This window comes from Chenopodium album, chromosome 26 (genome assembly GCF_948465745.1).
Source record: "Chenopodium album chromosome 26, dcCheAlbu1.1, whole genome shotgun sequence".
In the NCBI taxonomy this organism is placed as follows: Eukaryota; Viridiplantae; Streptophyta; class Magnoliopsida; order Caryophyllales; family Amaranthaceae; genus Chenopodium; species Chenopodium album.
The window spans coordinates 31,906,372-31,931,834 of NC_137859.1; the positions used below are offsets into that span (position 1 = coordinate 31,906,372).

Below are 25,463 nucleotides of genomic sequence, written 5' to 3' on the forward strand. Positions count from 1 at the left end.
ATAAAGTTATACGAGTGTTGGTGCTCTTACTAAATCTTGTACAACTAATACATCATCTGCGAAACTCCTTACAAAAACGTGAATTTATCTTGAATTTAAGTTGTGAAAGGAAAATCAAGTTAAACTCTACTAAAGCCTTCAAAATATAGTGACATAGTCGTATTGGTTTATGTAACAAAGAAGAGTAAATACAATATTGTTGTCTAGTTGTGGTATAATTATTCAATCAATTTTCCCTATAAAATTTCAAATCCTACATGGAAGGACAGATCAAAAACCATTGAAAGTTGTATGTCATCAATCAATATGATGACATTTGAGTTTGCACTAGATTCTGAGACTGTAAACAAAGGGAATTGATTTTGACACACCCTAAATTGATTTAGGCACACCCCTATGTGAGAAGAGCATAGAAAACTGTGCTCTCACATAGGGGTGTGCCAAAATCAATTTAGGGTGTGCCAAAATCATTTCCCGTAAACAAATCATTCAACTTCACTGAAATTCAACACATAAATTGCAGCATTAACATGAATGGCAGTTTATTGCCAAATCACCGATGCAGAACCCAATTTCACCATCTTCCCTCAGCATTCAGGTATATGGCAAGGCCCCAAGATATGGCTCTAAGCAAGCCAGCTGATGGCGTAGAAATTGATACACAGGTTCAGTTGTTAGAGCTGCTATGCGGACGATAAGACCAACACCCTGCCAAGGCATAACACAGATGGTTTAGACAGTAGAAACCTGGTTGTTGGTAAGTCGATAATAAATCATTGACAATTAAGGTTCAAACTCTACTTGGTCTCTGTTCCTTTTCACATAGGACAAATACATTGGATGTCTCCATCTTGTCATAAATCAACATGCAACAATGATGTGAAATCCAAGAGACTCAATGTATCCTTGAATGTTTACAATTATTACAGACAAATGAAAAATTTAACCTCAACCCAAATTAATGCCCACCTAAAATAAGAACTCTGAACCCATGGCTGGAAATCGTTGAAATTGATGCTTATTTGATATGGAAAAATAGGCAGAGTTTTAACAATTAAATACAAAGTTAATCTAGTTTACAATGACAAAATGACTGCAAATCACATTAAGTATGAAATTTAGTGTAGATATTGTCTTAAGAGGCACAAGTAGGAGGGAAGTAGAAGATCCTATGAAGTAAATATGCACAGAAGTGGAAGCAACCCTTCTAACTTGCTAGCTTACTCCACCAGAGGTAGTCTTGAGCTTGCTGGTTTGGTTAAAAATATTCACTTTATACTTGCTAAATTAATAAAACCAAGAAATAAAAAAGAAAAAAAATTACTGTTTACCCCTAGGTTCAATTGTTCAAAGTACAAAGGCTCTATGGAATAACAGCCAGTGTCAACATTCATTTGTATGATGTATATGTGACAATAGTAGACATGTCAAGACAGACATAACGGAGAAGTGATAATGAGGAAATTTCAAATTTGTCACACCCAATTAGAGGCGGCTCCCAAAGGTTTCAAAATGGGTCATTCAGATCAATTATGATCAGATCATATTCACGTGATGAGCTATTAAATTCAGTAGGTATGCAGCGTCTACTCTAGTCATGTTCATTAGTAGCTATAACTCTATAAGGTATATAGTATTCGGTTTTATTGTATTCTACTAGGATAGATTAATTAATCGACATCAATAACATAAATCTTCAAGGGAAAATTTGTCAATTACTGCCGCATATTAATGTCATTTTGAAAATTACTACCCGAATTAAAAATCTTGTGAATTACCACCGTAAATTTTAAAAAAAATTTATTTTATTACCAGACTTCACTTTAGACCATTTATGACTCCTTCCATGCTTCCTGCTCCGAGATTGACACTAATTCCTCCCATATATCCTCTAATTGGTCCAGATATATGTATAATTCGCCTCTAATAAATTCATTTTCGAATTATAGGGTTTTTGATTTTTGAATTTTAGAGTTTTTGTAATTTAGGGTTTATGGATTATGATTTTTGTTGATTAACATAAGGCTTTTGTATTTTTCTTTGAATTAAGCTGTCAATTAAGCATAACATTTGATTTGCTTTGAATTTTTTTTAAAAATCTTATCGGAAGATGCCTTTATTTAGGGGGACAAGTTCAATAGGTTAAAAATGCAAGTGTGGGTTGAAGACTTGAAGGCTTTAATTATAAAGTATTGGACCAAAAAGATCGAATTTAGGAAGAAGATTAGGAGGGTCAAAGTGTAGAGTGTTCTTTAATGGAGGTTGAAGGTTGAAGGTCAAAGGGTCAAAATGAAGCTATGAGAGAAAATCGTGGGTTGGGTAAATTGGGTAACCTTGGGTTAGGAGGGATTTTATTGTCAAGGTAACTGTGGTAGCATGATAGTTTTGGGGAAGCCCTCCTTTCGTACATGGGTGACCCCTAAAGTAGTAAAGTGTTTACATTACTCTGTAATTACTAATTTCTAACAAATGAGAAAAAGGGACGTGTTTTAACAGTTGACTAATCCAAGTCATCTTGCTCAAGCATTAGGAGTGTAATGAAAAAAATCTATTGTTGATTGAGTAAGCTAAGGGAGTCAAAATCATGATTAAAACCAAAAGCAAGAATGGAGTTCACAATTGAGTTTGATTCTCAGTTTTATAAAGCTGCATTTGGGGTGTAAATTTTCTCAATCTAATAGTAGCTGGTTACTTTTTTTTTTTTCTGCAGCAAGACAGAGTTCTATTCTCAAAGTATTTTAAAATGTTCCCCTGACCTTAACAAAGGGGATGATTGTACTCACATCCTTTCTCTTCTTCAAGTTTAGAAGAGAATAATAAATTAATATCAATCAACAATTCCCACCAATTCAAATTTTGCTATGAAAAGAAATCTGCTGGAAATCAGGTTATCCCAAACTACATTTTGGAAAAAGTGGCTCACTTGAAAGAAAGGGTGAGTACTCTTGTTTGAACATCATCATAATGTTCACTGTTGAAGGACATTGTGTGCTTACAAGTTACTGTATCTATGAAAACCAAGTGAATATAGCCTGTGCAAGGCATAGGCAGTAGACAATGCGATTAACCAAAAGGAACACAACACTAAGCTGCTAAAAAAAAAAAAAAAAAACAGTTCCCATCTGTATAAAAAATATCAGTACAGGGACTTACATCATTAATGGAAAATAAATATTCTGGCAGTTTTGGCACGGCCATGACGATCCCAAACAATGTTTCAGAAAATTTGGCCCACTTGAATGTGGAGGGAGGGTACTATTGTTGTATATTATCCTTGCTATAGTGTTCCTAGCTATGGGAGTATTGAATGTAAACCTTGCGATGGCAAGGGATGCTTTGCTTTATCGAAAGTAGCACAGCAGTAACAAAAACAAGGTTCCCATCTCTAAGCATTCAGTACATAAATAAGTTCATTAAAAATATAGGGAGCATAACTAACATTTAATATCAACTAACTGTGAAATGAACAAGACAAGCAAATCATACCTTGGGGCCAAAGGTACTACACGATGCAATAAAGCTTGGTTTCGTGAAGCAAAACTCAGAATTTGTTCTCATGCTAAGCCTTGGAATGTTAGTTTTGACTTGAATATATCCAGACATCATATTTTCCACATTTTCTTGAACCTGGTTCTGTAATTGCTTCATCTTTGGTCTACAGCCAGTAAATCACTCAATCAAGCATGGTAAGTTCCATAAAACAAAAGAAAGACCTATGTAAATAAGTATTGTCAAATTAAACAAAGATGTTGACATGGTTCCTACATCATAGAATCCCATATAAGGCATCACATTACTGCATAATACAATTAACACAATTGTTCCTTCCCAACATAGTTTATCTAATTTACTTCTTCATCCTTTCATATTAAGTTAGTCAATTTTTAAAATTCGCAATGTGTCATAGATTTACTAGTTCTTAATATATATATATATTCTTTTTTTTTTTCTTCATATTATCCCCTCTGCCTACTGCTAAAAGTTAGGATCCCGCACAAGTATATAAAAAAGCAAGCCTGGGTGAATAGGGTACTGAAAAATATATGATAAGGACCCACCGACCCAAGCCACATTTTAGTCCAAATTTTAGATATGGGCCTAACAGGCACTTTTGGTAGAGTTACCTTATACACAATACACTCCATACGCAGTACGAATCTACAATACGCTAGTAATAATCCATAGTACGTTTACTAGTTATCTTGATAAAAATATTATATTTCCAACATTTATATTTGTATATAATAAAGGAAAATTTGCCAAGAATAACACGACCTTTCAGCGGTCTTCCAAAAATGAAACGACCTTTAGATTATTTCAAAATAACACAACCTTTGACATGTATCTTCCGTAATAGAACGTGACCCGTTGGTAACCTGTTTAATAGGTTACCTATGACACGTGTCAAAGTGTCAGTGGTCAATTTCATTACTTTTAAAAAATTTCTTTTTGAAAATAAAACCTTAAAACATTAAAAAAAAAAAAAAAAAAAAAAAAAAAAAAAAGAGAAAAAAGAAGAAAACACCCTACCCAACCTCACCAGCCCAACCACCCTCCTCCTCCACTGCCAGTCCCCCTATCCCTGCCAGCGTCGTCCCACCCCTTCCCCGCCGGCTTTAGGCCTCCCCCAACCCCTTTCTCGGTGCCTTTCCTTCCTTACCTCGTTTCCTTCCCCCTTTCCCCCCGATTTTGACCCCACATCCTGCCTAGTTTTATCTCCTTTCCCTACCACGTTTCAGATGCCAGCACCCCTTTACCTTCACGCTAGCTCTCTCTTTTCCCATAGGTTAGGGTTTGGTTGGGTATCAAGGGTGGATCGGCACACAGTTTCACGGTGATAGGAAGGGATGACGGTGGTTTTGCGGCGGTCTCGAAGGTGATGGGTGGGGATTTGTGGGTTTGTTTCAAGTATGGAGGTGGTTTTTGGGGAATTCATGGTGGATGTATGTGGAGGTAGAGGAGGTTCACAAGAAGAGGGTTGTGTTTGTTTTTCTTTTTTTTTTTTCCCTTTTTTTTTCTTTTCAAAATTTCAGTTTTTTTCATGCTGTATTAATAAAATTAAGATCATTAATATATATAAAATGTCAAAATTAAAAAAACAAAAAACCTTAACAAATTACAACAAGACAGGTGTCAAATGTAATCAGTAAAACAAGTTACCGGTTTTTCGTTCTATTTTTGGAAGATATGTGTCAAAGGTCGTGTTATTTTGAAATAATTCAAAGGTTGTTTCTGAAAGGTCGTGTTACTCTTGGCAAATTTTCCTACTATAAAAAAGAATAAAAATAAAAGATAGATGCATACCTTGATACATGCATAAGTACTCCATAATAAATAAAAAGGTACAACCAAAAAAAATTTAATAAATAAAAGGTACTCTTGAATAATTATAAAGATGGTGCCAACAATATAAACAAGGTAATCTAGTAAAACACTGTGACATAATCTCTCTTCCTTTTTGCATCACATATCCCAATAAATCATATCCCTCTCCTCTTCTTTTCTGTTAAAGCATAGAATCACACACTTGTGAGACATTTGGAAGAGTTGATGAAAATAAATGATGACAAGGATTCTTTGTAGCTATCCTCACGGAAAGCTTGGACGATGAAGATGAAGAAGCTAAGGGGTACAAGTTGTTGCTTGACCAACCTCTACAACACAAGGAAAGGGAATTTGATTTGCTTAATGTGGAGGTAAAAGGGTATAGGAGTATGCCTCCTCCTCAGGTTGAACTTAAACCCCTTCCTCTTCTACTTAAAAATGTTTTTCTTGATGATAAAGAGAATTATCCCGTTATTGTCAATGCTAAACTTGATGACACTTCTGTTGAGAAAATCCTAATTGTTCTAAGGGAGTATAGAAGTGTTATTGGGTATACAATTGATGACATTAAAAGGATAAGTCCCACCCATTTGCATGTATAAGATCTTCCTTGATGATGATCATGCTTCCTTAATTCAGCACCAAAGAAGGCTCAATCTTAACATGAAGTTGTGAAAAAAGAGGTTTTAAAACTTCTTGAAGTGGGCATAATCTACCCTATCTCCGATAATATGTGGGTTAGCCCGGGTCAAGTTGTGCTTAAGAAAGGAGGCATGACCATCATAAAAAATGATAAGGGTGAGACCAATTCTACAAGGTCAGCCACCGGAGAATGCATATTGATTACCAAAAATTGAGTAATTCACTTGGAAAATCACTTTCCACTCCACATTTTTAGATCAAATTTTGAAAAGATTGGAATCACATAGTCACTATTGTTTCTTGGACGGTTATTTGGGATTCTTCCAAATCCCAATCCAACCCGATGATCAAGAAAATACTACCATTACATGCCCATTTGGCACCTTTGCTTATTGAAGGATGCCATTTGGACTTTGTAATGCACATTTATTTTTCAAAAGAGTATGATGTCCATCTTTTTTCCAAATATAGTCAACAAGCAAATCCAAGACTCAAACCACAGTAAGGATAACTAAATCACACATGGAAAAGAATAAGACTGAAATAGAGTGAAATCAGTTGGGCATGACTCAAGTTTCTCACCGGGTACACAAACTATTCACATAAGTAGAGCAGGGAGACCATCCTAGCCACAAACATGCTCAATTCCAGCTAAAACAGTAAATGGGTTTTCGAAAAACTTTTCACAAAGCACACATGTATCATCAATATCATAGGAGCATAGTTGTGTAGAGTGCTAAAAATCAACTCCAAAGCAACTAACTACTATATACAAAGCAAAAAGTAATCCCTCCCCCAAGCTAAACTTGACATTGTCCTCAATGTGAACATATATCGAATAAGAACAAGCAAGGGAAAAAGAAAACTAGACACTACTGGCCACATAAGGGATCATACCTACTGGCCACTTTTCCTGCTAGCGCAATTTTAACGAATTTTTCTATGTAGTTTTTGGGGGTAGCATAAATACCTCCCATAGTTTCAATTGTAAAAATCTACAACCCTTAGACTCTCTTAGACCCTTATTATTTTTGTTAGTGTATAAAACACTTCTTAATTAATTTAGATTATCAACAACTCAATCATTTGTAGAAGATTAATTGAAGTTTGTCCTCCTAAATTCATTTCTCCAACTTTGAAGCTCTAATCATAGTAATCTCTTTCCTCTTTCTCTCTTGTTATTTTTCTGATTTTATTTGCTTTGTGAACGCTATTCTCTCACAATCCTTGTTAATTGCTCTTGCATATTCAGTCTATCTCTATTTTATCCCTTTACACAACTGGTTAATCTCATAATAGCTTTAAATTTTGTTGTTAGCATGTTGTTTTCCACCATGAATTGTGAGCAGTGGCGGATCCAGGGGGGTACATAGAGTTACAACTGTACCCCCATTCCCAAAAAAAAAAAAAAAATGTTAAGAATAGAGACCGCCTTTATGTAATAGGCGGTCTTTTAGGTACTGTTATGCAGTATGCCGCAACAACCAATCAGCCCGCCTTTTATGTTAAATTTAAAGAGACCGCCTATGTAAAGATTTGGTCTCTTAGGTTATTTTTTTTAATACCCTCCACGCTAGAAGCCCAAAAGTTTCAGAATAGTACTTTTTGATCAAAGAGAGCCACTGTTACAAAAACAGGTCTCTTAAGTGATATTGTTTATTTTTCCCACACAAAATTTGCACTTTTATCAAAGAGACCTACTTTTACAAATAATAGTTCTCTTAGATAAAAAAAAATTTCCTCACATCTATAATTCTTAATTTTAAGCCTTATTGTCGGAAGATAGGGTGTATCCGTGTATAGTACTCACAAATATTAATACAATAGTGAAATGATTTATTAACTCAAAATTTAGTTAGGAAAAAATTATTACGCTCCACATATTACTTTTTATTTTGTAATTTGTCTTTTATTAAACGTAATTTCGTACCCCCATTCCTCAAATCCGCCCCTGATTGTGAGTAGTATTTTAGCTAGGGGTTGGGTGAATGGGTTTATTAATCTTGGATATTTTCAAGTTCCATATGGGTTGATGTTGTTTTCTCTTGAGTTGATTGATTGCATGTATACTTTGGTGGCAAACTTTACGCTCATTTGTTCACTCTTATACTCGGATTGAAAGACGGAGTTTGGTCGTAGATCTTCTCTATGTGCAATTAGACTACATCTCTTTTACGACTATGAGTGTCTTGCTTCATTGATTAGGGTGCTTTAGTGTGATAATTAGGTAAGAAATCTCAATTATTTGTGCTTCATGTTATCTCGTAACGATCAAAGATAAGCAAGAGCTAGAAATCCACTTCCTAAAACTGTCACTTATCATGTTAGTTGTTTGGTTTAAGAAACGCTTAGTGTTGTGGCTATGAAAGAAGACAACATTAAGTTCCCTTTCCATCACCCAAACATCACCCTAGTGTTGTGGCTATGAAAGAAGACAACATTAGGGTGCTTTAGTGTGATAATTAGGTAAGAAATCTCAATTATTTGTGCTTCATGTTATCTTGTAACGATCAAAGATAAGCAAGAGCTAGAAATCCACTTCCTAAGACTGTTACTTATCATGTTAGTTGTTTGGTTTAAGAAACGCTTGTTGTGGCTATGAAAGAAGACAACATTGAGTTCCCGTTCCATCACCCAAGCATATTCATGTTCTGTTCTATTTATCGATTCATTAGTTTGGTTGTGTTGAATCCTGTCTTCCCCTAGAGTTTGTCTCCCATAGTATCTCCCTTAGCTTAATAAAAAACGTAAAGTAGTTAGTTAATCAAAAACTAATTTTGTGACCAAGTCAGTTTATAGTTGTTCACATGTTTGATTCTCTTATTAGCTATACCTTGTGGATACGATCCTCTACTTGCCTTAGATTTGTTTTAGGTTATAAGTATTGTTTGGCTAAAATGTTTCATTTGAGTACGTGAAACATTCCTTTGCAGTGACCATAAACCTATCTAAATATTCAAACATGCAACTTAACCAACCCACGAGCCATCTAACTGGTGTGTGTCGTACCAAACTATTAGGTGGGTCAATCCCAGCAACGTTCGCATTAATTCGCATTAGTTGAGACCACCAAAGGTGGTCGTAGTCAATGTTCACCTTAGCCATCCCACATGTGCTATAGTTCACACAAGATTTCCTATGTCCAAGACTTCGCCTAGGGCTCATAGTCATATAGCCACCTTTGGTTAGCCGCCAACTCATGGGTAAACATCTTCCCCCTAAAGAGTTTTAGTTTAATGTGGCTAAGAATTTCTAGAAAACACCTTTGTTATCTTAAATGGGCTCAACCACCTTGGAGCAAGCTTTGGGTGCAATCCCATGATAGCATGGCCAAAGCTTTCGATAAAATGAAGAGCCAATATACTTTGATGCAGTCGGAATTTTATGGTTTTAGTAACATGATGCGACATTATTTTGAGGGCGGTCCTAACTCCGCCAATAGGGCCCATGCTTACTTTCCCCTTTGAATGCTTTTATCGTTATATGTACACATTGAGGACAATAATGGGAAGTTTAGCTTGGTTGAAGGAATACTTTTTTCTTTGTATATATTAGTTGTGTTAGTTTTCTTTATTTTTGAGTGTTTAGCATCTTTCAGTGTCTTTATACGACTAATGCCCTAACAATGATGTTAATGCATGTGCGACTTTTGAAATCGGAAAACTTGTTTTCGAAAACCCATTTACTGATTGGTTTGGAATTAAGCTTGTTGGTGGCCAAAATGGTCTCCTTACTCGACTAATGTGAATAGCTTGAGAACCTTTGTGAGATTTTTGAGCCATATTTGACTAACATGTCTTATTTAGTCTCTATCTTTTCATGTGTGTTAGTTTTCATTCATGTGAAACGATTTTTTGATTTGCCTTGCAACTATTTGAGGCTTATGATGCAATATGTAAGAATGATTGAAGTTTTACAGGCTATAAAAAAGGCAGATTTTTAAGTACTGTAAAAATCAATTTCTCTTTAGTATTTTCATTTCTTTTTTCCATTTGGTAAATTTTGTACAGTAGCTTCTATGTATAGAGTAATGATCTCATTATGTGTATAATTAGTAGGATTAGATGATTGAATGAGAAATGAAATTAAAAAATAATACTTGGAAGTGGTTCTTGTTTAAAATTTTAGTTAACATAATTCAGGGTTTTAAGAGGTCAATACCCTTGGTTATCTGTCTAAGGTATGAACCCTTTAATTCAAATGTAAGCTGTTTTATGTTGAGCAATCTGTCCATTAAAGCTTTAATGTTCTCAGCTTTAATTTAGGTTAGGTATCCTTACTAGTTTTCCATACTATAATCTTGTCTATGACATTTTTTTTAATAGAATCATTTTTTTTTCTTTTGGTCTTCAGTGTCCAAAACATTGCAGTTTGATGCTCTTGGCACCAACCAAATGTGTTGTACTTCTTATTTTTCTGGCACCGTTGTATTATAAACAAAACTATCTTAGTAGAAATCTAAAGGTTGAAATCTAAATAAGAGCATGCCGTAGAATTACAAAGAGAACAGCTAACAGTTTCACTCAACCTCATACAGTTCATTGAAACAGTCTAGGAACGTAAAGAGCATGATTATAGCATGATAAAACGAAGCTCAAAGATCCAGCATAAAGAAATGATCATACCCCAATACTACGATCATTGCTGTAACTTGATAATCCTGCATGCACTCTGAAATACTGCTAATGGCTCCTTTCTCCAACAGTATCTGCAGCAGCAAGATCCAGTCATTCTTGAACAGGGTAGATCATGGGAGCTAAACATCTACAGCTTCAGCTAGATATGATTTGCATGTGTGACACCTTCTCAAACTACATGTCCCCATAAAGTCATTTTTTTATATAGCCCCATAAAGTCATATAAAAATAGGGTACATTGTTCATAGTTCATACTGCATTCTCCATAAAGTCATTTTTTTATAGCCCATAAAGTCATATATAAATAGGGTATATTATTCAAACAATGAGAATATGCGCAGACTATGTTATATAGTATGAATTGCTGCTTTGACCAAACAAGAAATCAAAGTAGGTTTAATTGTATTACAAAATATATATGTATAAATTTTTTTTTTTTTAAAAATAGATAACTAAAAAACCATCTTGGATAATTTACGGTCAAGAAGTCAGATTGTGACTCATGCTCAATAACCAAGCAAATGGTCTGCAGCAGGATTTTGCTCTATTGGTTAGTAAGACTACAGAAGAAAAGGTATAGTCTGTGCCATGGGATCACCTCATAAGTAACAGAAATGCAAAAGAAAACTACAAGAAGGAATTATATCAAGCAAGCCTGTCTTCCACCCCCTAAAAATTCTGGTAAAGAATGCCAAGAAAATTAGACACTTTATTAGTCCATACTTATAACTGGATACTGCAAAAGACTAACAAATGCATACGGACAATATACAAAGGTATCAACAGCCAATCCTGGTACTTATTAGTAATAGATGAGTTTGTGCAACTAAATGCCGGAAAGAAATCAGAACTTCTGTAATTATATAACATTTCCATCCTCAGATAGAAAGCTAGCTGGCAGATGATTATACAGGTCAATATGCACATGCACTGACAAATATATTGCATTACATTATGAGTAATACATAAATAATCATAATCAGGGAAGAGATGCATGACATATCATTTTTATGTAAAACACAAAGACTATGTACACAAAGGGCTTCTGCCTTTGGTGGACATGAGAACATATGTAGACAAACCAACCCAGAAGCAGGGACACCAGAAATAATGATATATAAGGAATTCAAGCAAGGGAGTATCACTAAGTCAAGATATAGAAGTAGCTCATTAAAAGAAAGAGCAAACCGTATCAAGAAACAAAGGTTGGCCATCTTCACAGAAAATATTGTTGGTACTCCTGTATGATTCAAAATTCCATCTTTCGCCGCTTTCATAGCGTCCACTTGTAAACCAATCAACAACCAATAAGTTTGAGTCTGATAGCACCCTGAATACTTGCTTTTGAGTATACCTTGCGGTAGCAAAACATGTCACTGGATCTGGAATGATAGCCAGTAACGCTTCATGTCCAACTCGTGCCTACTGCATAAGAAATTTGGGTATTGTTACTAGCAATAATTGGTGTATACAAAACCCCCCGGGCAGATGACACAGGGACACTGCCATTATAAAACACTAAGCAACTACCTAACCACCGACTAAACCACCAGAGCTACAATGTTATAATGTTCAAATACGCTTAAGAGAATAATAACATAGTCCTATGGAGGGGAATTGGTCCTAAATTGTACTTGATCAAGACTAGCACAGAGCGTGACTTAGAGGAGGGGATCTAACTACCAATTGGAAAAATTGTTGAAGTAAGCTACAAAAAATTAAGTAGAACAATAAACCAACCAAAACAGCACCTTTGGATAAGCTTAAACCCACACTCTAGTGCACTGCCAAAAAACTAAAGCATCTAGTCAAAATAGCTTCATCTACATCATATTCTTTCATTTTTTTTTTTATTAACATCTTAATGATCACTGATTGGGAAACCCTTACAATTTCAACTCATAAAATGCATACAGGCTTGTTAGGCCAATTAACTAGAAAGAGAAACTCAACATGACTTAATTTAGGAATTAAGCTTCTGAGGCACTTGTGAATAACCAAGAATCATCACAAGTAAAAACACAAAAGATTTATAATGACCTTGGACCACATGAGGCTTCTTACAGAAACAATGAGATGGATAGGCTATCAAAAGCTATACAAATATGTGCATCAAAAGACACATTAACAAACAAGTACTATGCTCTTTTACCAGTCACTGGTCTAGGGATCGGAAGGGGTCACTACGACACCCACAATGTCACACAACCAAGACAATCAACCCAAATTCAATCCAAACAAACCAATTTCTCACACAACCAATATAACACAATCAAGACAGCAATAGGGCAGTAGCAAATCAATAATAACACCAACAATAATTGGAAGAAACAACAATAATCAACACACACGGATTATACGTGGAAAACCCCTTCGATGTGAAGGATAAAACCACGGGACCGTTTAAGGAGTCCACCCTAACTTCTCTTATTGATAATTGAGGGTAAAATAAAACCCAAATTAGTCTACAAAAGGTTTAACAATCCACCAACAACAACAAACAATAAGAGATCAAAATTAGAGAGCAAAAGAGTAGAATTCACCCAAAAACATCAGTTCTGTCCAAAGCAGATTCTGACCAAACTAGACCTCAAAACGACGATCCAACCGTCCAAAATGAAGCCCTTGATGTCAGGAGTAAGCTGTCAAAATTTGAGTACGATCCAACGGTGGAAACTCCGGCAACAGCCAGTTTACAAGAAGCTGTCCAGGATAAGTTCGATGTACTTCTTCAAACCCTCGCTTTCTCTCTATTTTGTGTGAATGATATGATCAGCTACTTGCTGCTCACTTGGGCACTTGCTAGCCACAAAATTACCCAACTAAAGCTTCCAAGAGAAGCCACAAAAGTCATGCCAAATATGGACCAAAAATAAGACTTAACAAGTCCATGAAAAAGAGCCCATAATACATGAGTCCAAAAGCAATATATGGATATTGCAAATTGGCTTGGAACCACAACAAATCTCCCCCTCCAGCCCAACACGGGGAAGACCGATACGCTTCAATCATCATTTGAAGCTCATTCCCACATGCTTGCTACAAACATCAAGCTTGCTCCCGGGAACCACTTTTGTTAACATATTTGTACCATTCTTGTGAGTGTGGACTTTCTTCAGTTTCAAATGCTTATGCTTCTCTGCAATCACATCTCATAACCAATGATATCTGACATCAATATGCTAGGGTACGAGCATGGTACATAGCATTTTTACTCAAATCCATAGCACTTTGACTATCACAAAGCACTACATAATCTCCTTGCTTCAAACCTAGCTCTCGAAGGAACCTTTTAGACGTAGCATCTCTTTGCCCGCCTCCACAGCTGCAATGTACTCTGCCTTAGTTGTTGACAATGCTACACATTTCTGTAGCTTGGATTGCCATGAGATGGCTCCCCCTGAAAATGTAAACATATAACCTGAGGTAGATTTTCTATTATCAAGATCATCTGCCATGTCTGCATCTGTATAGCCTTCAAGAATAGGTTTACCACCTCCATAACACAGGCAAAGTTTGGAGGTACCACGCAAGTATCTGAAGATCCACTTCACTACTTCCCAGTGAGCCTTACCCGGATTGGATAAGTATCTACTCACTAAACCCACAGAATGTGCAATATCTGGCCTAGTACACACCATAGCATACATCAAAGAACCAACAGCATAGGAGTAAGGAATGGATGACATACTTTCTTTCACCTTCTCTATTGTAGGACAAGCTCTCTTACTTAGCTTGAAATGTGTTGCTAGTGGTGTACTAACAGGCTTGGCATGCTTCATATTGAACCTTTCAAGCAACCGTTCAATATACTATTCTTGTGAAAGCCACAGCTTTCCAGCCTTCCTGTCACGAGCAATCTCCATGCCTAAGATTTGCTTTGCAGGACCCAAGTCTTTTATGTCAAATGACTTGGACAAGTCTTTCTTCAAACTTTGAATCATTTCCACATCTTGTCCAGCTATCAGCATATCATCTACATATAAAAGAAGGATGATGAAGTTACCTCCAAGGAACTTTCTAATACACACACAAGGATCTGCCAAAGTTTGTTTATAACCATTGCTTGTCACAAACGAATCAAATTTCTTGTACCATTGCCTTGGTGCCTGTTTAAGCCCAAAAAGACTCTTCTTCAGTTTGCAAACAAACTTTTCTTTCCCTTTCTCTTCAAATCCTTCAGGCTGCTCCATGTAGATTTCTTCATGCAAGTCACCATGTAAAAAAGCAGTTTTAACATCAAGCTGCTCCAACTCAAGATCAAGACTTGCAGCTAATCCCAGCACAGTTCTGATATATGTCATTTTGACAACAGGGGAGAAGATCTCATCAAAGTCAATGCCCTTTTTCTAGTTGCATCCCTTAACCACCAATCTGGTTTTGCGCTTCACTATCTTCTCACCATCTTTCTTGTTCTTGAAAACCCACCTGTTTTTCAAGACTTTCTTGCCCTTAGGAGGCATCACCAACTCATAAGTTTCATTCTTCTGTAAGGAATCCATTTCTTCCTTCATTGCATCGAGCCATAGATCTTTCTCTTTAAGAGACAACACTTCTTGATAGTTTTCTGGCTCTCCATCCTCGGTGAGTAGAATGAACTCTGAGCTTGGATACTTTGTTGAAGGTTTACACTCTCAGGTTGACCTTCGAACCTGTGTATCCTCAACATGAGGGGTAGGCTGCTCCCCTGCTCATGAACCTCTTCTTCATGAACTTCTTCCTTATCTGATAAAGAATCATTAAGATCAACACCATCATCATCATGTATTGGTACAGATTGTACCTCACCAAGATCTTCATGATTCTCCTCAACATTCTCATCTGCTGGCTAATTTACAGGAGGTATAGGAGAAGTAACATCATCAGTAGTATCAAAAGTCAATTCTGAAGTAGGAGTATACCTCGTATTCAGAAGATCTGTACCCTTCTCATGCTCAAAGAATACTACATCTCTGCTTCTCACAACCTTCTTCTTTTCAGGATCATAAAGTCTGAAACCATACTCTTCATCACCATAGCCAACAAAAACACATGGGTTGGTCTTGGAATCAAGCTTCGATCTCTAATCTTTCGGCACATGCATGAATGTCTTGCATCCAAAGACTCTCAAGTGTGAATATGAAGGATCACACCCCTTCCATGCTCTATCAGGAATGTCAAGACCAAGAGGAACTGATGGAGAACGGTTAAAGATGGGCATCGTGCCGTCACGGGCCGTGATTGGTCGTGCTGGGGTGGGGCTTGTGCCGTGCCGGCTTGGAGGCGGGCCGTGTTGTGCCGTGCCAAGTTTTGGCACAACCTAGCCCACGGCACGACCCACGTGCTCGGCGTGCCGTGCCGCGGGCCACCACGGGTTTCTAATTTTTTTTATTTTTGAAAATATATATATAATACAAAATCGATATATATATATTATAAAAATAACGTGCCGGCGATCGTGCCCGTGCCGTGCCGTGCCAATTTTCAACATTTGTGTTCACGGCACGGCCCACGGCCCACAAGTGGGTCGCCGTGCCGTGCCGGGCCGTGCTGTTTTGGGTGAATTCTACTCTTTTGCTCTCTAATGTTGATCTCTTATTGTTTGTTGTTGTTGGTGGGTTGTTAAACCTTTTGTAGACTGATTTGAGTTTATTTTACCCTCAATTATCAATAAGGGAAGTTAGGGTGGACTCCTTAAACGGTCCCGTGGTTTTATCCTTCACATCGAAGGGGTTTTCAACGTATAATCCGTGTGTGTTGATTATTGTTGTTTCTTCCAATTATTGTTGGTGTTATTATTGATTTGCTACTGCCCTATTGCTGTCTTGACTGTGTTACATTGGTTGTGTGAGAAATTGGTTTGTTTGGATTGAATTTAGGTTGATTGTCTTGATTGTGTGACATTTTGGGTGTCGTAGTGACCCCTTCCGATCCCTACAACTTGGTATCAGAGCCGACGGTTCGGCTGGGACAATATACGGGCGTTATGTGTAGGACGGTTCCTTCATGTGTCCTCAAAGTTTGGTGATTTGGTAAGCCTATGTATCGAAAGTCCTCTTGTGTGTGTTTAGCTGTGTAGTGTGGAGGTTGCCATGAGATTGGTGGTAGTTGCCCTATAATTTGTTGGCGGATTGTGTGGGCATGTTGTCCAATGGGCATATTAGTCCGGTGTGGTGGTTCATGGCCGGGTGGACCCTGTAACTCGCGAGGATCGAGTGGGTATGTGGCCGAGAGCGAACCGTGGTAGCTGATTGTATAATCAAGCGGCGGGTCCCGAGGTAGTAACGGTGGTACTGAGATGGGCTAGTAGCAGATTGAGGCTATCGTTCGAGGGGGGGCCATGAGTTTGTGGTCCATGGTATGAGGGGAGGATTGTTGGGAATATGCATCCTAAGTCCCACATGGAAGAAATAAGGAGGAGGAGAGCTCTTTATTAATGAGACGTTCACTACACTAGTATGAGGCCTTTTGGGTTGTGCCCATAAACAAATCCGTGCGGGCTTGGCCGGCCAAAGCGGACAATATCATACTAGTGGGTGTGTGAACGTGTGTGGCGGCCCTAACAACTGGGACTAGAGACATCACGACAATTCCTCATAAACTTGATAAGAAACTGAACAAGTAAAATGATCAAGATCCACTTTCTCAAAATTTTAACTCGTGGAAGATAAGTTTGACGGAAGCTAGAATGTTATACCCAAAATGAGTGAAAAAGTTTCATATGAAACTCAAAATCTTCTTATAATAATTCTCTATGTTTGTTGTTTGGCTTCACCTTTCAACTCTTGAGTTGCAATAATTAACTAAACTCAAAATGACTCATAACACATATAGTGCCTTAAAGGTCTGTTCTCTTCAGATTATTTTCAGTTCAGTCAATTCTTAATTTCCTTCTCTCATAAAATATTCAGTTAAGCTCAATTCAGTCAATCAGGCCCTAAGTCATATCTAGTCATACATAAATAAAAGAAGCTTCATAATTTAGCACTAATAAACAAAGTGGCATACATCATTGCCATCACCAATCAATCTATACATGGAAATCTTTGACAAAAAAAGCCAAAACATTTCTGCTGAACCAATTGTTTTCCTTACATCAAAATAAATAGAACCTGAAGAGTATGCTAGGTATAATAGCCTTATTAATTACTCAAATGGGAATCATACCTCCAAAATTTGCTCTGAGCCCTTTGATGCAACAGATTTGTATACCTTCACACATATAAGTATAAATTGTAATGTCTGATTTCCAATGAAACATATTTACCATACAAAATAATTCAGGATTATTTCCTCCCAACCAAACCCATTATCTTTTCCCTCCCCTTCCCTCATATGCTGATAGTCCAAATCAACCTGTGAGCACATTTTCTATTCTTGGAATTAAACCATAAAGTCGGTACACTATTGTATGGTAGCGGTAATAGTAATGATTTTATATATGAGCATGTGATAGAGTATAAAACATATTCCTGGGCCTCAACCATCAGCTTAAGCTTTTGGTTGAGTTGGTCCTCTAACATGGTATCGGAGCCATGGTATCGCCTACCAAATCGGCCGTTAGTAAATCAAACAACATACCACATTGATGTAACCAAGAGTCCAAAATAAAGAAAGTACCTTAGTTGAAGCTTGTGTAGTCAACACAGCAGTGCACCCATCTCCAATGGTGAAATTACATTTTATTGAATCACCCTAAAACCCCAACAATTTCCACAAATTCAGGCCAATTATAAATAATTAAAGGCAAAATAAAGGAGAAACTGAGAAAAACATACAGAAACAATTCCGCCTCCATAACTAAGAGAGTAAATCCAGACGCAATCAGCATTTCGATTACCCACCTGAAAAAAATGATCAAAATCAAACAAAAATGCTTGAAAAATCAAAACCCAGAAAATTTGAAGTCGAGAATTTGTTGAATACCTTATTGGGTACAATGAATTTGAGGGGATACTTGGAGAAACAGCGGGTAACGGTGGATTTGCCACCGACTTTTGCAACTTCAATCAATCCTGTTTCCATTGACTGTTGTTTATCTGTTGGCTCTGATTAAAATTGAAATTTGAAACCTGTGTAACGGCTATCACTTACTGAAATGGAGTACAAGGTTTCATAGCGTTTTTTATTCTACTGAAGTACGAACTATCCTGTAAATTTGAAATTTTAGTTTGGGGGACGGGGGTAATGGTTTACTCTTCTTAATTTTTTTATTTTTTTACTTTTTTTTATATGATGTAGAATTAAATTTATCCTAAATCTTGAGTAACAGATTTTAAGACTTTTTTTTTTTTTTTTTTTGAGAACAGATTTAAAGACTTTAATCAACTAAACTAGTTGATATCTACAAATAGCTCTGATTTGTGTTTATGACGGGTGCAACAAGGTGAAAAGCACCAATAAACAATAACTTTATTTGAGTTGTAATAAAAATTAAAAAGTACGCACATATAAAGATATAAATTGGAAGTTGCAACTAACCTATGGAGCAATCAAAGACTCAACTAAGGGGTAATATGGGAAAACAACATTTTGCATCTGAAAAGGGTTTGGTCCCTACCCTTTCTATTACTTTATGGAAAAAAAAACCCACACTATTCATATTATGCAAGAAATTTAAAATTAAATTTGAGAATAAATCTCAGTATTTCTGTAAGGAGGAGAGAGAAAATCATTTCGCTTCAGAGAAAGAGAGAGAGAGAGAGAGAGAGCGCAAAGTAAAAACCGCTAATATTGGGTTTGTACTCAAGCAAATTTTGAAGATCCGTTGCGTTGTCTAATCAAACACTCCGTTTGCAATTTCGCCCTAATTTGCTCGCGCCGTTGGATGTAAGTTTGAACCCTTGTTTAATTTTTGAACGAAATTTGTTTGTGTTGGTTATATAACTTGTTGAAATTTGTTTGTGTTGTATCACTTGTTGAAATCTGTTTGTGTTGTATCACTTGTTGATATTTGTTTGTGTTGTATCCCCAATTTGGCTTTTTTAGTGTTTTACTACCTGATCAATTTGTGGCCATGGTACGCATTGTTGGTGAAGTACCTTACTGCATCAGTGTGCTCGTTCATGTGAATTCCATCGGCTAAAATCCTTCTGTTGAACGCTGAGGGGCCACTTCCATTGCTTGCAACTGTATATTGGCCCACACACCACTGTAAGGCTTGCTGTTGTTCCAGTTTAAAAAAAAAGAGTAAACAATTAGCATAAAGTATTACCTGCTGCTGGTACACTTGCTGCTGGTGCATGCTGTTGAATATATGGGCCCATTTGTTGAGCACCAAACATATTAGGAAAAGGAACCTGCAAGCATAATCGCAGCAATAAGAAACTGTAATCTAATCAGCACACACTCACCACACCAAAGACACTACACTTACCTCGTTTTGCAAGCTTAAGGTATGTACAGTCCTATTATTCACATCAGTCTCTTGTCCCGTAACCTGTTTCTTCTTCTTCCTCCTGTCTTGGCCTGCTTATTCGAACCCCCTTTTTCTGCAGGTGATACAAACCGAGAAGCTCTTGGTCTTCCCTTTTTATTATTACCCCGAGGTTCAGGATCTTTCACATTAGAATTCGGTGTATCTCCTGGTTGTACAGTGCTCCCTTCCCTTTGTTAACTGAGCTAGGAGTTTTTGGAGTTGGAGGAAAAGCTTGTTGCACCATCTCAATTTCACCACTAGGCCTTTCATCACCGCCAAACCTTGTCAAAAAACCTTGAGCCAACACTTGTACTTCATCAACTTTTATGCTCATAGACTAAATCATATCCATCAACACTTCAACAGCTTCTTCAGGTGATGAAGCACGCATAACAACAGGTTCGAGAGCTAGCATCAACTTATCATATCTCATCACATCTTCCATTTTAGACGCATCATGGTAAGCAACTTTGGTATGTAAGGGTATGTTTCCTAGTAATATCCTTTCTCCACCTATCTAGCTAGAATGTACATGGGAGGGACCTCAGTAACACCATTCATGTCTAATACCTTAATTATGTGTCTACAAACAATCCCATGACATATGAAGTGCCGACAATCACAATACGCCTCTTTTTTCTCCTTGTTATACAAAATTGTGTACTCCTTTAACCTATTTTGCCCCTTATTTTGCAGGGGAACTTCTCTCATCCTTTTCTTGCAATAGATCCAAACACAATCTGAAAAACACATGCTCATCCTCAGTAGGTGACACCATCTTCTTTGGCCCAACAGGGGTCACATATGCCACTCGGTTGCATTGATTTTGTACCTCAACAAACTTTGCATCCGTATACATTTTTTGAAATTTACGTTCCAACCTGATTTCCGATAGCAAAGGCCTTACATACCGGGCTGAGTTCGCGTCCGCATCCTGCTCATCACTTGCACGACTTTCCATGGCCTTGCAATAGTTAGGAGCAAGTTCACAAAGGTGAGTATGCCTGTTAATATACCCATAAAAAAAGTTGTTGATGCTCTCAACCCTTTAAGTTGTTTGCATTCCTGCCCAAAAGACATCTTTAACATACGCAGGAATCCACATCTCTCTTTCCTCAAACAGGCCTAACAACAAGAGGTTAAATTTTGCTAAGTAAACTTTCAAATCAGCTATGCAACATAAGACTGAATCAAATACAATACCATTCAGAACAATATGGTACACTGAAGTACCATCAGTATTAAATTAAGTACCATCCAAGCCCCTGTTGGCGGTACCATCCAAGGCCACTATGGTACCAAGAACATGAGGCAGGGAGGCAGGAAGCAAAATACAAAACCAAAACATGAGGCAGAACACAGGTTTGGATGGCATAACAGAACCAAAAAAAAGAACCAAAATAGAAGGAATAAATCAGAAAAACATGGACTATGAACATCAGTTAAAAAACTTCCAAAATAATGACCTTCCAGCCATTCATAGTAGTCAAATTCTTCGAGCTTGAACTTTTTCATCACTTCTCGGCAAGACTCAACAAACTCCTCTAGGGTAATGTTGTTGTAGATTACATTCTGCAACTCATCTTTCATCCTGATAGTTAGACAAAGCACCAAGTTTTTGCCCAAACTTCTTCATAATATACCACGTACACCACTGATGGCGTGTTTGCGGCATGAGAAAAACAGCTTTAATCGCCTTCCTCATCGCCGCACACTGATCTATCATGATTACTGCCGGGGCCTTGCCTCTCATGCATGACATCCAACTCTTGAATAACCACTCAAAGGTCTCCGCATTCTCATGAGAAACCAACGCACAACCAAGAAGGATAGTCTAACCGTGGTGATTAACCCCTACAAAATTCGAAAAAGGAAGTTCGTACTATTTTGTAAAGTACGTCGAATCAAAGCATATGACATCCCCAAAATAGTTAAATGCCTCCCTACTCCGAGCATCAACCCACATTATGTATTTCAACCTCCCCTTCACATCAAGACGGTGCATATGAAAAAAAAAATTTGATTATCGACACTCATCCTATCAAAATAGTGCAACATAGCCGAGGCATCACCATTATTTAACTTCAACCTCCTCTTTCTATTCACCAAGTAGTGCATATCTTTTTTAGTGAATCCCATATTCCCAACACCATTTCTTTCGCTTGCCATATTGTTGTAAATCTGCCCGATTGGAGCTCTGAATCCATGATCATTTTCAATCCTATACTCCAAGTGCTTTGTAATATTCTCCTTCCTATACATAGCTATGTGTTTGGACATCTCGGGTTTCAATACATGATTATGCTCATTCACAACTTTCTTTACCATCCAACCACCTTCATCATTACCTTGCCCCGTGCATCATAACTGGACAATCGCATTTTTTAGTCTTCTTCTTCATCATTGGTTCTTCCTTAACCACAACCCTCTTACCATTAACCTTCCTTCTGTATGTTGTCTTCCCATAGCACTCACACTTACATACATAAGTGCGATATGGAGTTGACTTTCCCCCATTTTTAGAGACTGGCTTCCCACCACCTATACACACAATACCAAACCCTTCTTGCCTCCCATAACCACGGTAAAACTTATTCGTTTCATCCCAGGTGCCAAACACCATTTCCACTTCTGGTTAAGGTAATACACTACCTGTACAACTATCTAACTCCCTCTCTGAACCTATAGTACAATCTTCATTCAAGTCAATAATATCACTATCCTTATTAATGCCACCACGCACGATAAAAGCCTTAGATGGAGGCTCCTTATTTAAGTCACAAGCCTCCCATTCATCATCGTTCACAACACTATGTGGAATTCATCACTGTGTAAGCTATCTGAACTACTATTTGAGCTTTCACAGTCATTCTGCTTAATGTGAGAACAGAACATCAGCAATTAGGGAGAGAGAAGGAATCGGAGGGAATTGTCACAACAACAACTAACAACAACCACATGAGCAACACCTCAAGCTAATTACAAGAATAAGGAATCAACAAAACGAGCATGAACCAACAAATTATGAGATCCAAACACATTTAAATAAACATCAGCACAATTCAATTAACATAATTTTAGCCTCCAAGTCTCCAAGATTAGAATGCATATTTCATAATACATAAACATCATCACTATTTACACCAATTGCAATTCAATTGTCCCAAAAAAGAAACCAATTCTAGAAAATAACAAATACATGAGTAAAAAACAACAACTGCATGCCCAATTTCCACACACATTCCATAGCTTTAAATTAAACAATTCATCTTCAATTACCAATTTCTGAACTACATTAAATTACCTCAATTATTAAACATTCTGAATTTACAGTAACTTACCTCAATTATTTCAATTTCTCTATTCACACAAGCACCACCATAATCCATTTTTTCTACAGCCTACTAAGCTCGCAACCAACTCGTCTCTTTCAGCTGCAACAGCAATCAGCTCCAAACTGCACTCCCAACACTCAGCAATTAGCTTCGATTATTTTTATGGGAAAAAATTGGGTGTGGTGTAAATCAGTGTGTATGCTCTTCGTTTATATTCCTGGAACAAAATTGAGGAATAGATTACTAATTCCATTATTGGTTGGTGCAAAGATTGGGAGGGAATATTTGGGAGGAAATTTTGGGAAAAAATTGGGGGAAAACACTCCCCGCGCCATTAATTTGGGAGATTTGGTCCTCCTCTTTGAGATGGAGAAGGGGTTTTTTTTACTAGCATATTGAGGTTCCCCCATTCTCACTCTCTTCTCACATTATTTTAGTGTGTTTTATTAACTTATGGTCCTACTTGTACTTCAGTCATTTTATTAATTTTAGAGGAATTTATTTTCCTTTTTTTTTTTTACCTTTTTTGAAACAAATCAATTCATTAATAAAAATCCATCTGGCATCTACAAATAAAATCAAAATTAACAAATACATAAAATTGAATCAAATTAGGGTTTCCTTCATCAAAACTACGATCTTTGAAAAGATCTTGCATTGTGGTACATCTCCCGCACACATCGCTGGAATATACAGCCTTTTCGGAGAGACGGTCTAACGATTTGTTGTAGTAGTAAGGATGATTCTCATCTGATTCTCTTAAACGCATTTGAAAACTTGACAACCGTTGCGATCCCGAACAAATCTTTACCAAAGAACTGACAATAGGGCAAAAGATGATTACCTTTTTGATGAACCTAATACCACTACTAGAAAACTGCCAAATAACGACGGAAATTTTCCGTCGGAAACATCTCGTTTACCGTCGGAAAACCCGTTTTCGACGGAAATTCCGTCGGAATTGGTTGTCGGAAAACCCTTTGTCGGAAAATGGACCTTTTCCGACGGAATTTCCGTCGAAACCACTATTCCGACGGAATTTCCGACGGAATTCAGTCCGCCGGGAGATATTTTAAGGCCCGAAATAATCCGTCGGAAATGTACGACGGACTGTATTCCGCCGGAAATTTCCGACGAAAAAGTCGGATAATGCTTTTAAAAAAACAAAAAAAAAATGGCTACCCCCAACCAGCAGCCACCACCCCAGCCCACCTAACCCTTACCTTCACCCACTACCCAACACACCAAAAACTCCACCAGAACCCACCTAGCCAAACTAGACCCCCCTTACCCTACTCCCACAGCACCAGCCACCACCCACCACCCAACCCATCTAACTCGTACCACCACCCATACTAAACCAGAACCCACAAACCAAACCAGACCCCCTAACCCTAAACAACCAGACCCACCACCTAACCTTAGCCCAGATCTACAGCCTTAACCCTCACATATTCGGCCGAACCCCCCAACCTAAGCAAACCACCACCACCGTGGCCGCCGAATACCACAATTACCACCAAAAATTAACATAAAAAAATTAAAGAAATAAAATTGAAATAAAATAAGATACATACCTTAATTCGACCACCTATGACCTCGAAATTAGGTTTAAGAGGTCAAATTCGACCATGAAAACTCTAGATCTAGAGTTTTCATCGTTGAATTTGACCCGAAAACCTTTGTTTCAACTTGAGAAGAGAGAAAAAGGGTGAAAACAGAAGAATTTGTGGTCGGTACGGTGATGGTGATGTTGTTCATGTCGGTGGTGATGTCGGTGGTGCTGTCGGTGGTGATAAGCATTGTCGGTGGCGGTGGGGGATACGAGGAAAGTAGAGGAGCGAAAGAGGAGAAGAGAACGAGAGGAGAGAAGGAGAAGGAGGGAGAAGAGAATGAGAGGAGAGAGGAGAGGAGAACAGGAGGAGAGAGGAGAGGAGAACGAGAGGAGAGAGAACGACAGAGAGATGGAGAAAGAGGGAGAATGAAGAGGAAAAAGGATAAGGTGAGGAGAGAGAAGAGGAAAAGAGGCGTAAAGCATGGTAGGGTTATTAGAATTTGGGTTTTTTTTTTTTAAAAATATATATTCTGACGGAAAATTCCGTCGGAAATTTCCGACGGATTTTAAAT

The 25,463-nt window shown here is 37.5% G+C and overlaps 1 protein-coding gene across 2 annotated transcripts; it reads right to left on the reverse strand.

The window, feature by feature from the left end:
• Window positions 1-466: 466 nt before the first annotated feature.
• LOC145618104 (urease accessory protein D-like) lies at window positions 467-18,660 on the reverse strand. Of its 2 annotated transcripts, XM_081672894.1 has the most exons (8): window positions 18,510-18,660; window positions 18,362-18,427; window positions 18,204-18,278; window positions 17,751-17,795; window positions 11,793-12,026; window positions 10,593-10,675; window positions 3,487-3,655; window positions 467-708 (listed from the first exon to the last, which is right to left on the reverse strand). In XM_081672894.1, the coding sequence occupies exons 1-8, from the start codon at window positions 18,606-18,608 to the stop codon at window positions 595-597; spliced, it is 885 nt and encodes a 294-aa protein (XP_081529020.1). In that variant the 5' UTR covers window positions 18,609-18,660; the 3' UTR covers window positions 467-594. The 2 variants fall into 2 exon arrangements, with proteins under 2 accessions (XP_081529020.1, XP_081529021.1); XM_081672895.1 differs by lacking the exon at window positions 11,793-12,026.
• Window positions 18,661-25,463: the final 6,803 nt, after the last annotated feature.